This window comes from Gavialis gangeticus, unplaced genomic scaffold (assembly GCF_001723915.1).
Source record: "Gavialis gangeticus isolate Ggan-Ray unplaced genomic scaffold, GavGan_comp1, whole genome shotgun sequence".
In the NCBI taxonomy this organism is placed as follows: Eukaryota; Metazoa; Chordata; order Crocodylia; family Gavialidae; genus Gavialis; species Gavialis gangeticus.
Window position 1 is genome coordinate 158810668 of NW_017728992.1, and position 12990 is coordinate 158823657.

The 12990-nt window shown below is 39.5% G+C and overlaps 1 protein-coding gene across 6 annotated transcripts in view; it reads left to right on the plus strand.

Moving 5' to 3' along the window:
• MATN2 (matrilin 2) overlaps positions 1 to 12990 on the plus strand; it is a 120369-nt gene that overhangs the window by 45771 nt on the left and 61608 nt on the right. For all 6 annotated transcript variants that reach the window (XM_019527974.1, XM_019527973.1, XM_019527976.1 and 3 more), the window contains exons 2-4: positions 988 to 1557; positions 7390 to 7512; positions 8999 to 9121. In XM_019527974.1, the coding sequence (XP_019383519.1) occupies positions 988 to 1557; positions 7390 to 7512; positions 8999 to 9121 (816 nt within the window). The remainder of the gene's footprint in view (positions 1 to 987; positions 1558 to 7389; positions 7513 to 8998; positions 9122 to 12990) is intronic.

Sequence of the window (12990 nt, forward strand, 5' to 3'; positions counted from 1 at the left end):
GCCTGTAACTCACTCTACACCTCTCTGAAGAGGCTAAGAGGAGATAGGAGGTGTTTGCTGAGTGAAAGAGAGAAAGTGAGAGGGAGAGTGGTCAGCTGGAATTAGGTAATGGTATAATACAGGCCATGTAATATGGTCATTTAGTTTAGGTATCATAGAATAACAGTAGGGTGGCCATCATAGAGGACATTCCGGTTTTCTGCTACTCTGTCCTCTATTGATACGAAATCTGATGCCTTTACGTCCTCTATTTTTCTCTTGAGCCCACTGGATATATATTTTTCTCTTCAAGAGAAAAATAGAGGACATAAAGGTGTCAGATTTCATATCAATAGAGAACAGAGGACAACCGGACTGTCCTCTATGATGGCCACCCTGAACCATAGTGAAGAGTTACAATTTGTCTCCTTCTAATGCCAGCTTCCTCTTTCTCTCCTTATACTACTGAAAAGTACAGAAAAATAATGGAAGTAAGAAAAAATTCAAATATTAGTCATCCTTAAGGAGTAAGAAGCTAGGGTTTGGGAAAGTAGAAGATGAGAGAAAAAAAGAGTGACTTTGGATGGGGGAGGAACTAAACAATTCAAAAAATTTGGGAAAGCAGTGAAGAAAATATAGTGAAGAAGGAAGAAAAGGATGAGATGAGGATGAAAGGAAAGAGAAGGAAAGGCATGGAAGAATTCAGAGGTATTAGCTAGGATACAGAAGAGAAGGAAAGATTAATGGAGTGAGGCAAGGAAGTGACCAGAATTTTACTACAAGATGTCTCTGTACTGAAAATTGTACTTGATAGATCACCTTTTGCACTGATGAGTGCAGCAGCTAAATTGTAGAAAATTAGTATTAGTTTTAGTACTGTTTTTTTTTTGCCTGCCCCGTATAGAGGGTAGCATTCTGTTTTGCCAGCACAGTAGCATCTTTGGGTCTGTCCTGGTCTCTCTGCATTTTGGATTCTTGTCAAATAGTCTGTTTTCTTTTCCCTTCCAGAAAATACTTGCAATAACAAACACCTGGATCTCGTCTTCATCATTGACAGTTCTCGCAGTGTACGCCCTTACGACTTTGAGAAAGTGAAGGAGTTCCTTTTAACCATCCTTCAGTTCCTGGACATCAGTCCTGATGTCACCAGAGTAGGCCTTATTCAGTATGGCAGTACAGTCAAACACGAGTTTTCACTGAAAACATTTGGGAGAAGACAGGATGTGGAGAGAGCAGTGAAAAGAATGATGCATCTGGCCACTGGCACCATGACTGGACTGGCCATTCAGTATGCAATGAACATTGCATTTTCAGAATCAGAAGGAGCTCGTCCTCTGAGCCAGAATGTGCCCAGAATAATCATGATAGTGACAGATGGACGACCGCAGGATCCAGTGGGAGAGATTGCAGCTAAAGCCCGCAACTCAGGCATCCTGATTTTTGCCATTGGAGTAGGAAGAGTGGATATGAACACACTGAAGTCCATTGGAAGTGAACCTCATGAAGAACATGTGTTTTTGGTGGCTAATTTCAGTCAGATTGAAACGCTGACCTCCGTGTTCCAGAATAAGCTTTGTGGTAAGGAAACTATTTATGGATTTGAAAGCATAGAAGGTAGAGAAAAAAACAAACAACAGAAACATCAAAGGAGATTACTTAGCTTTTATGGTAAAAAATAAAAGCTAAGCAGAGGACTAACTAAATCAGTAAAATATGTGAATCTAATTCATTTAAAGTGTATATATCAGTAAAGGAGTTTAGCCAAAGGACATTCAGAATAGCATACATAGATATCTAGCATACATAGGAAAGGAGCCAATCCTGTTTTTGAACCCCATAAAAATAATTTAATTCCTAGTGATAATATGCAATGGTAGAAATAATCAATACTTTTATCATGTATTGCTTAATATTACTTTAACACAGCCTCCAATTCTTTGCTATTTTAAATGTCAGATAATCTTTTAATTAATTTAATGTTTGTTCATTAGTAATGAAATGTTAAACTTACAAACTTTATAGTCTCTTGGCTATCAGTAAAATATGGAGTTCATGGCCCTGTATATACTTTTCTCCCAAGATCCTTAGGCATTGGCTGGGTTCAAGGAAAAAGACATAGAGATAAAGTAATACTTTTGTTTGATCTGAAGTCCTTTGCAGATTTAAAAGATCATGAAAGGCCATTACTTGAGTGTTCTTCATTCATGCAATAAAGTGAAAAAGTAGTTTTTGCTGGTGTGTGCCGCTCCTCATTAGACAAAGTATTCCCTATCAGGTGATCATTTACTTAGATAATCTTTGAAAAATCCTGTTGTGCTTAAGAGATTCAACTTCTTCCATTGCTTATGATTGGTGGGTTTTTCCCTTTTACTTTTTATTGATGCCTGGAAACAGCTCTTAATAGAAATCAGCTTGTTCAAAATTATATGAAACTTAGGTCCAAGTGGACATACGTCTACACTACATGAATCAGCATCCTCACAACTGGAGTTCTAAATGGCTTTCTCAGTGCATGCCAAGGAATAAAGGAAGGGATGGGAAGGGATTTTAAAATGCCCTCCTTTTCCTATCCTACAAGAATAGGGTTGAGGCACATTATTATGACGTTGAAGGGAAGTTTGTATTGCTGCTGCAGTTTCCTGATCCACAGTGTAGCAAGGCTCCAGTGGGAGCTGTGACATTGCAACCTACCAGCAGTGGAATTCATTAGATAATAAGATTTTGACAATATTTTTCTTTCAGTATTACCAGCCAGAAGAGTAAGTTATATTTAAAAATGTAGTAATTTATTTAATAAAAATGCAGTAAATAATACATTTTAATAGAATGAACAGAAAGCAGTACACCACTTTTTTAAAATACATACTCTCCACCTCCAAATAGTTCAAAATAATATATCAGGCCACCAGGCTGTCCATTTCCCAGGTTGGGCATTTGTTTCTTTCAGGGTACCTGAAAAACTGTCCAAATATGACCAAATTATAAAACTCTAAAACAAATTCTGTTCATACAGACTCAGTAGAAATCTGCTAGAATTTAGAAGCTAAATTCTCATAAGATTCTGTCTGTCTGATAATGCTTCATACCAAGACTATAGGTAGGAAGTCAGACTTTGCCTACAGTGATGGCTCCTGGTTGCCAGGGGATGCTGTGGTGCTGAACTCAAGACTCCCAGGGATGCAGATAACTTGGAAAGGGTTCAGAAGAGGCCCATCCGCCTGGTTAAAGGCCTACAGAAAAAACCCTATGAGGACCGATTGAGGGACCTGAACCTCTTCAGCCTCCACAAGAGAAGGCTGAGAGGTGATCTTGTGGCTGTCAAGCTCATCCAGGGGCGGGGGCAGCATGAAATAGAGATACAATGTTGACCAGGACACACTGGATAACTAGAAACAATGGCTGCAAACTGAAGGAGAGCAAATTTAGACTGGACATCAGGAAAAAATTCTTTACAGTGAGGATTGCCAAAATATGGAATATGCTTCCAAGGGAGATTGGACAAACACCTGGCTGGGGTCATCTGACCCCAGCACTCTTTCCCACCCAGGGCAGGGGGTCGGACTTGATGATCTAATAGGTCCCTCCCAACCCTAAAATCTATTAAATCTATGTCCATAGAGTGCTGTGCAGAGATACCTGTACAAAGTGTGAACAGAAGCAGTACAGTTAGAATTACTGTTCACTCTCCCCAAGGCTAATTTGTGCCACAGAAGTAGGACACGCAACCTCAGTAGTGTTACACTAATGCAGCTATGCTGCTTCTAATATCTCAGTCCCTCCCTGCCCAGGCAAGTAACCTTACTGGAGCATACATCAGAAATAAGGTGGAGGGAAATGGGGGTAGAGGAACAGGAGCTAGAAGGAATGGAGTTAGATAGAAGCAGACAGGGGAAGACTTGGAGCCAGTCAAGAATACAGCTGTAGAGGGATAGGAGCCTCTATGAAGCAGACAGGAGCAAAATAAAGTTTCTTTACAATACCTTTTGGTGGTGTTATCCCCATTTAAAGCTAGAGGAACTGAAGCAGAGGGAGACTGAGGCTAAAACTGCCAAAAGGGTCCAATATGGGGATGATGTCATAACCATGATTTTTGTAGCTACAAGCAGCCCACAATGGGGTTAAATTGCCTCTCCTCCTTCCCACTGTCTCTCCCCCTATTTTACTGCATGTGCATTAGCAAAATCACACTTTTTTATGTGATGCTTAATGTGCAGTAAAATAGGCTACTGCACGTTAAAGCACACGTGTACATGTGCCCATCCTGGCACATCTTAATAGAAGCAGACAAGTGAGTTGGACACAAAGCAGCTTAATTAATTATTTATGACTTCCAGAGGCTACTAAACTAATACTGGATGGAAGCTCTCTATTTATAACACCATGTGAGCTGGTGAGCTGTAAGAGAATGGATAGTATAAATACCCAGACTTTTAACAAACTGGTGGCTTACAAAATGGTTAAATTGTAGCTCAGCTGGCTCCCACTCAGTTGCCATTGCCTGCATTGATGTGCATAGAATGAGGCAGGGCCCTATGGGGGAAAAAATGTATATTATCATATAATTAAAGAGTATATCAAAATGCATGGGCTCAAATTAAGACTACATGAGCATCCTTAATTCTACAATTTCCTAATTTCTGAGTGTTTGATTTAGTAGCTTGAATGTTTTTCTTTTTTAATGTTTTGTTTGGGTTTTGGATGCAACGTTCTATAAACGAAATCTTGTGCTGGATTTTCTCACTTTTAAATAGTAAGACTGTCTAATGCCAGATGTGTCAAATGACTTTGTTTTCTACATGACAATTAGCGTAGTTAAAAGTGCTCTTTTTGACATGATGAGCTAATATCAGATCATCGTGGCTAGTAACATACAGCCAGCAGGAGACTTGTGTTTGGAAAAAAAAACATTGGCAATCTTAAGCTTCAATTTCAGAAATGCAGTGATGCAAAAGAAAAAGGCAAAGAGTTAGAGCAGATCTTAGTCACATAAATAAATAAAAAGTACTTGAAAAATGGTATTATACTAGATGATGAGAGATCCAAAATGTTAATAAGTGAATTGGGAATTGTAGTGGTTTGCACATTAGTTATGAATTCATAACACTGGGAATATTTCCAAAGACAGTATGTAGCATATTCTTTCTCAAAACCATATTGTTTTATTAAAAGTACCACACACACCAAATGCTAAGCTATTTTTCTGACTTCTGTTGTGGCTATTTGAAAAACATGGAAGTTAAATATATATTCTACAAGTTTACAGAGGCATAGGTTGTAGCTGTGTTGGCCTAAGGACATAGGCAGACAAGGTTCTTTGGGTAAATCTGATATCTTTTATTAGACCAACTCAAATAGTTGGAAACATTCTTCTTTGCAGGCTTTTGGGTATAAAAAATGATGGGTATATTTATACCTGAAAGCTTGCAAAGAAGAATTTTTCCAACTATCTGAGTTAGTCTTATAAAAGATAGATTTATCCGAAGAACCTTGTCTTTCCATAAATTTAGAGATTTATTCATCTAGTATAATAAAGATACCTTCAGTTCTTAATAGTCCAATGCACAAAATATTATCCTTAATCAGATATTCACTGAGAAGGGTTTCACCTTATGAAGTGACATGAAAACAATGACCAAATGAAAAGAGAAGATTGGAAGCAATTTTTAAAGTCCAAAGAAGATTTGATCTGGAAAACAGCTCAGTAAAATCACAATGAACACCATTAAACTGGCCCTAACTGCTCTTATTTGCATTGTTTTCCACTCTTTTGAATTTTACTGCTTGTTTTAAGTTTGAACAATAACAAAAAATAAGACATTTTTTTTTAATCTGGAAAGGCTAGTAGTTTGCATGTCTGAAGGAAATAGTAGCAGTACACAACTCCTGAGTAATGGGTGTAGCAATGGGCTTGAGTCTAATCCAGGGGTAGGCAAAATGCTGCCCATGGGCCAGATGTGGCCTGCCAGGCCATTCTGTCCAGCCCACGGGGCCCCTAAAAAATTTAGAAAATTAATATTTATCTGCCCCTGGCTGCCTGTCATGCAGCCCTCTATGGCGTGCCAAAACTCAGTAAGCGGCCCTCTGCCTGAAACAATTGCCCGCCCCTGGTCTAATTTATGGCTCCATCTACACTTTAAATTTAAGGCACAATTAACCAGTTAATCATGTCCTAAGTGGTCACCCACCCACATGTTCAATCAAATAATGGCATGATAAAAAGAGGAATAAACTATAAAGTTGTTCCACAAAATATGTACACTAACTTTGTTGCTGCTTCCTTCATGCCATTAACTAAATGTTTGGCCAGGGCAACTGTGTCTGAGAGCTTTCTCAGGTGATCAAAGCTCCCAGCTGGGGGGCCCATGTGCTCCCCCCCAACCTCAGAGCTCCCAGCTGATGCTGGCTCCCAGCTTCCCATGGCCCATGCACCCCCGTGGTTGGGAGACTGCAGCTGAAGCAGTGTCCTAGCCACAAGGGTGACCCAGTAGTAGTGATTCCATTTCATTTCTCTGTTATATGGTTATTTTCTCTCTTCAACCATATTATAATTCAATATTTGCTAGAATTATTTATTTAAAGTATTTTTTTCTAAAAGAACTCTATTGCAATTTGTTATATTTGTTTCACTGGGCTCCATGCCACTTTAAATCCCAGGGTATTCAATATTTCAAGGTATCGCTTTTATTTGTTATGAAAAGAAATCTTCCATAAATTGTGTTTTGTCCACATTAATCCTGTTTAAAATTTTAATTGTTAAGGCAGACACTTTTCTTGTGTGATACCACGCATAAAACCATGATGAAAATGTCAGCCAAGGAAGGAAATATCTTAATTACAAAACATTTTCTAACATAAATATGCACTACTTATTGTTGTAGTTTAATTACACAATCACATATAGGTTTTACACTTCACTTATTCTGGAGAAAAAAGTTGGCTGTGAGGCTGATTTGATAAGTCTTTAAATACCACATGAAATGTGGTTATAAAGATGACAGAGATAGATTATTCTCTGTGGCTTCAGGGGACAGGACTAGGAGCAATGGTCTCAGCTTGCAGCAGAGGAAATTTAGCTTGGATACTAGGAAGAAGCGTCTCACTATGTAGGTGGTTAAGCACTGCAACAGGCTGAACAGAGAGGCTGTGGAATCTCCATCACTGGAAGTTTTAAAGAGCAGGTTAGTTGACTGGGATGGTTTAGTCAGGGACAATCCTACCTTGAAGCGGGAGCCAAACTAAATGGTCTCCCAATATCTTCCAACCCTACTATTATATGACTTTGTCTTGGTTGTTTAAAATTTACTGCAGACTTCTATAACATAATCCTAAGCAATCAGTCTGTTTTCACTTCAACTATGATCACTATAAACTAATCATGGCAACAGCTAACATTTTGATTTTCTCTTCTAGTGCCTCACATGTGCAGTATTGCTGAACATGGCTGTGATCACTTCTGTATTAATACTCCTGGCTCCTATGTGTGCAAATGTAAGCAGGGATACATTTTGAATGCTGACCAGAAGACTTGCAGCAGTAAGTTATCTTTCATAACTTTGCTCTTTCTTGGTCACGTAATTCATGCAGACTCGCACCCCTTCAAGGAGGGCAGAGGCAGAAAAGTGGACTGGGATATACATTTAAGCAACTGGAGAAATAACAATTTAGGAATCTCTCTATCAGCTCAAAGCGGTGGTTCATCTACTTCAGTAACTTGTCTCAGTAACAAGTACCAGATGTTATAATGAAAACGCAGTAAATCCCAGGGTAGACTATCATGTAGTAAGTTAACCACAGAAGCAGGTCCTTCCTAACCTCTATCTAAATCAGACAAGTTTATATCTTTTAAAAAAACAACTTAAATCCTTTTGTGTAATGGAATAGTGAATATTCTCATACACACAAAGGGACATTTTTTCCCCAATTCTAAGCAACAAGCCTCAAACTAAACTAAACTTTAAACCACAGAACAGTATCCTAAGCTCTAAAAAGCATTAATATCTTATATCTCAGGTTCTGATTAATTTTTCCAGAAAATAATGGGTTTATCAAACACCTTCATTGTATTAGTTATTGTGTATTTGTTTTTTTATCTTACCTTCTTAAGTTTTTTTCTCCCCAACTATGTGCAGATTACCATGACCATACACTTTTGAGAATGTAAAGTAGAACAAAAGGATGAGAGCATGGTTGAAGGAGACAAAAGGATTATTTATTTCTGGGTGTTTATATTTGCTCTGTGTGTTTATATTATGTTCTTCATCATGTCTCTTGATTTGAAGCAGGCAGCTGTTAAACAAATATTCTGTGCCAATGATCTGAACCCAATTCTAATGAGGCTTCTTTCTAGTAGTATAAAATAATTCAGTGTCTGGCAGCCTTAGCGCCTGATGTTAAGTTTTTTTTACTATCACTTGCCATAAATTTCACTGAGGATGTTTTGCTGCTCAACACATATTTAGAACAGCCTCTTATAACATTTGATATTCATAACAAAAAACTAAATTACATTAAGCAGTAAAGGTAACCCACATTTTTCTAATGATTTTTAAATAAACTTTATTTTCACTTTTCCATTTTTTTTATCAAATCAAAAAAGGAAAAACCAAAGCCAGGAAAAAAAATGTGTCAGTTTCCTTTTCTCTTTCCCTTTTCTTCCCTCACCTTCCGCTCCCCAGTGTCCAAAAAAAGTAAAAACAAAAATTGAAAAAAGTGACTGAGTCACAAATGGAATTTTCAAAATCCTGCATAAATCCTTGTTTTGCAGCATTCTTTCATTTTTTGACAAGCTGTACTTGGGCATGATCAAATGCTCTACTAAAGTCAATGAAAGTTTTACTACTGATTTCAATGTATAAAATCAGGTAGGTTATTACTCATCAAAGCAGAGATTTTCAAAATTTACCCATGAAACATATTTTATATTAGTCTGATACATTCTTCCTTATTTTCCCTATCTATAATCCCCATTGGAATACAGAAGGTAGAGAAGTCTGATTCATGCAATGATTTTTTTTTCCAGCTCAGGATCTATGTGCCATTGAGAAACATGATTGTGAACAGATATGTGTGAATACACCTGGGTCTTACGTCTGTCAATGTTATGATGGGTTTGAACTTGATAAAGATGGAAAGAAGTGTATAAGTAAGTATCAATTTAGAAATTTGTGGTTATTGTTGGACATAAGCCAAAGGGAAATCCAGTACATCTGAATACAGAGAGCTGCCATGGTCAATGATGGAAAACTTTCTTCACCCACATAGAACTCAAGCATGTGCATAGATTTGTTGCTAGGCTTTTTGTCAATGCACTCTGAAGTACTGAAAGAGTGAAAATTTGCCCAAATATTTTCACACAAAGTAATGCTGACATTTTGAAAGCAAGTACTACACCAGGCATTCTCAATCCCCGGGCTGCAGCCCGGTGGGTGGGCTGCCAATCCACAGCATGGTTGGCTGCCAGACTGGAAGTGGCCGTGAACCTGCAAACCGCGGCTCCCCAGAGCCAGGCAGAGAAGCCACAGCTCCTTGCACAGGACCCACAGCAGCACAGGGTTTGGCTCACCACCACCCGCCCCCCAGCCAAGGTCAGCTGTGACTGCTGGGCCACAGTTTGCTGGGCCATAGTTCGCCAGGCCGCGGCCTAAAAACTGTGGGAACCCCTGTACTAGACTTTCTCCTCTAGGCTGCCAGCAGTATACTGACATGATACCATTTTGATCGATAGGAGAAAAGTGAACAAATTGATAGACACTGGCCATAAGTGTTGGTATTACTATACAAGGGTTGTCATCTGTTGTGGTGGAAATCAGATCGTAGTGTATTTTGGGAGAGGGTGGAAACTCCTGACTCCATTTCAAAGTCAGGCCAGGTTTTCCACATCTGTTCCTGAGAGCATGACTCTCAGAGCATGTAGATGGGTGTTGTGTGGGAATCATGTCTAGAATTGACTAATGCCTATAACAAAACCTGCTTTTTGTGCCTCTTATAGACTGAAGCCTTGTGTACTTAAGCTAACATTGAATGAAGGATCAGGAAAACAAATATTAAATATGACATGTATATATCTTTAGGACTGTCTAAAAAACTTACTTTTCACTCCTTTCATGTTTATACCACAGTAAATGCATTTCAAGATAACCTAGTTCGGCAGGTTTATGCCATTCTCACAGATCAACCATGTTGGTTTTATTTCAGAGGAATAGCTTCGTCTCCTGCCTTCTGTAGAAGGGCTAATACATTTTAGGAGAAGTTTACCTTTTTCTCTAGGTCCTAAATTCAGAAAAGCATTTGCATATGTGGTTTTTTCAGAAAATAACAGCAATTTTGAAATAAAACCATTTTGTATACAATGGGCATGTCTATGTGTCACCATACAGCGACGTTGCTATGGCGATGTGCTTTAGTACTTCCTTTTGGAAGTACAAAAGCATGGCGCAGTACAGGGGCAATTTCTGCACTGTGTGGGCAGTGCACACTTAGATTTCCTAGTTACATCGCTGTAGCAGTGCACTACATCCGGGGAGCGCACTGCTACGGTGACATAGCTGGTGATCACATGTAGATCCACAGGATTGTTACATTGCCATAGCATGCTATACAGCGACATGTAGATGTGCCTAATGAGTATGAAACTACACTGGGAACACTGATGGCAGCATTTCAGCATTGTCAAATGCATCCATCATTTACGACTATGTAGAGAAGCGATGTGGTCCAGTAAATAATAACTGCACATAAAGTAGTTTTATTTCAAAATTGCCATTACTTTCTAAAACACCCTTGTATACGCTTAACTAGAAACACATGCTTTAAATCCCATCAAAATTGGTCAAATGCTAGGTCTCTAATCCCGCTACAATCCTTCTTAAATTATAAGCAGAAATAATTCCCCACAGCTGTGCCATCTTTCCCACTAACATTTTTTGCCAGTTTAAAGCTCCATGTCATTATGTTAGCTAGCTCTTGCTATTATTTTGACAGTCCTCTTAAACCATTGTTTAGACTGCCCCAGTGCAAAATAGTACTATTTCAACATGCAAAAAAGGTAACAGACCATAACAAATGGACATTCTGCTTGCAATTTTCTCTTCTACACACACAAGTGAGGGTTTTTATTAGACTTAGGAGTACATGCGCACTTTTGAGGCACATCCACTGTGTACTTCATCCTTTAAAATGTTTTAATTATTCCTGGCCTCCTGGTTTGAATATGGGAGTGCCTACATGCCTTGACATTCTTTAGTTCATTGTTTGTTTTTTTGTGGGTTTACAACCTTTTGAAGATTTCAGAGCACATGGGTTTCATTGCTGTGCATATGCTGATGATGATCAAACCCATGGCTGGCTCCTCAGAGGACATTCATGTGCTTCTTTCCCAATGAATGCATTTGATATATAGATATAGATATCTATATAGATATCTATCTATAGATGATAGATAGATATATCTATCTATATCTATATATTTGCTTAAAACTAATGCTCATTCAAAGGCCCTAGGAGTTATGTACCATTTTAAGGGTTTGTTCTTTGAAGCTGGATTCTTTCTAAATTACAGCAAATAGTGTCTAATAGATCTTAAAGGTAGAAGGAATGATTAGATCATCTAGTTAGACTGCCTGCATAGAACTGGCCATAGAATTTCACCCAAGTGTCTCATATTGAGCTCAATAACTTACGTTTAATTATAATACACTTTCCACAAGGGCACATTTTCCTGTTCTTCATTGTTAAAAAAATGTGCCTTATTTCAAATTTGAATTTATCTGAATTCAGCTTTCAGCCATTTGTTGTCGTTATCACTTTCTCTGCTGAATTAAAGAGCTCCTGAAGTTTTGGGATTTTCTCACTGTGAAGGTAGCTATACATTGCCAAAAACTTACCATTCATTCTTCTTTTTGATAAGCTGAATAAGTTGAACTCTAAGTCTAGAAAAAGATGTCACTGAATGAAGCAGATCAACTGTGCCAAAATGTGTCATGGCATAGCTGATCCGCCTCATTTGGCTAAACACATGACACATATTGCCCCTTCTCCTGCCTGTTGATGGAGAAGGGCTGATGTGATCTCCAGAGGCAAGTTTGGGCAAGTAAGGAAAGCCCCACTTTCCCTGCTTGATCAAACTTGTACCTGGAGATCCGGGGAGCACATCCTGGTGAGCAGGGAAAGTGGGGCTTTCCCACTCACTGAGACTCACACCTGGGAATCTCTGGAGACAGGTTTAGATAATCAGGGAAAGCTCTACTTTCCCCACTTACTCAGATGGTCCCTAGAGATTCTAGGGGTGAAGCTGGTTAAGTAGGTCTCCACAAGGAGGCACAGGGCACCAGGGTCCCAGTGTCCCATGTCTTCACACCAGAAGCCACGCAGGCTTTTCTGCTGGAGAAGACCACCAAATTGTGAATAGGTCTCTGTAAGATGGGAACCCCAACTTCTCTACTTATGGAGAAGTTAATGAGAGAGTCCTCTGACTAGGAGAGGGCTGCACTTAGATAGGAAATAAGCCCAGGCGCTGACTTGAGCAGGGAGTAAGATCCTGGAGGCTGCTGCAGGAACATCTATTCAGGAGGATGGCTGCAGCTCTGGAATGTCTACACAGGGTGTGCAGCCAGCAAGTTTGGAGGTTTTGGAAGGGACTAAGGAGTGGAGGAGGTTCCTAGAGGCCCAGTTAGGGGCCCAGAGTCCAGAGAGGGGCTAAGTGTTGAGTGTGTGACCCATGGAGTCCAAAAGCCCAGAGAGGGGCTGAGTGTGGCACCAGGGGGTCTATGAGCCCAAGGAGGCTGAGTGTGGAACCTGAGGTTTCAGGAACATCAAAGGGTGATGACATCTGCAAGGTCTGGTGTAGGGTCAGATGGAGCCATTCAATTAGCCTGCAAAGCAATGGCTCAAGGGTCGCACTCAGAGTGTGGTGGTGGACGGGTCACATTCGACCTGGGGGGAAGTGGGCAGCGAAGTCCCCCAGGGCTCGGTCCTGGGGCCTGCGCTGTTCAATTTCTTTATCAGCGATTTGGA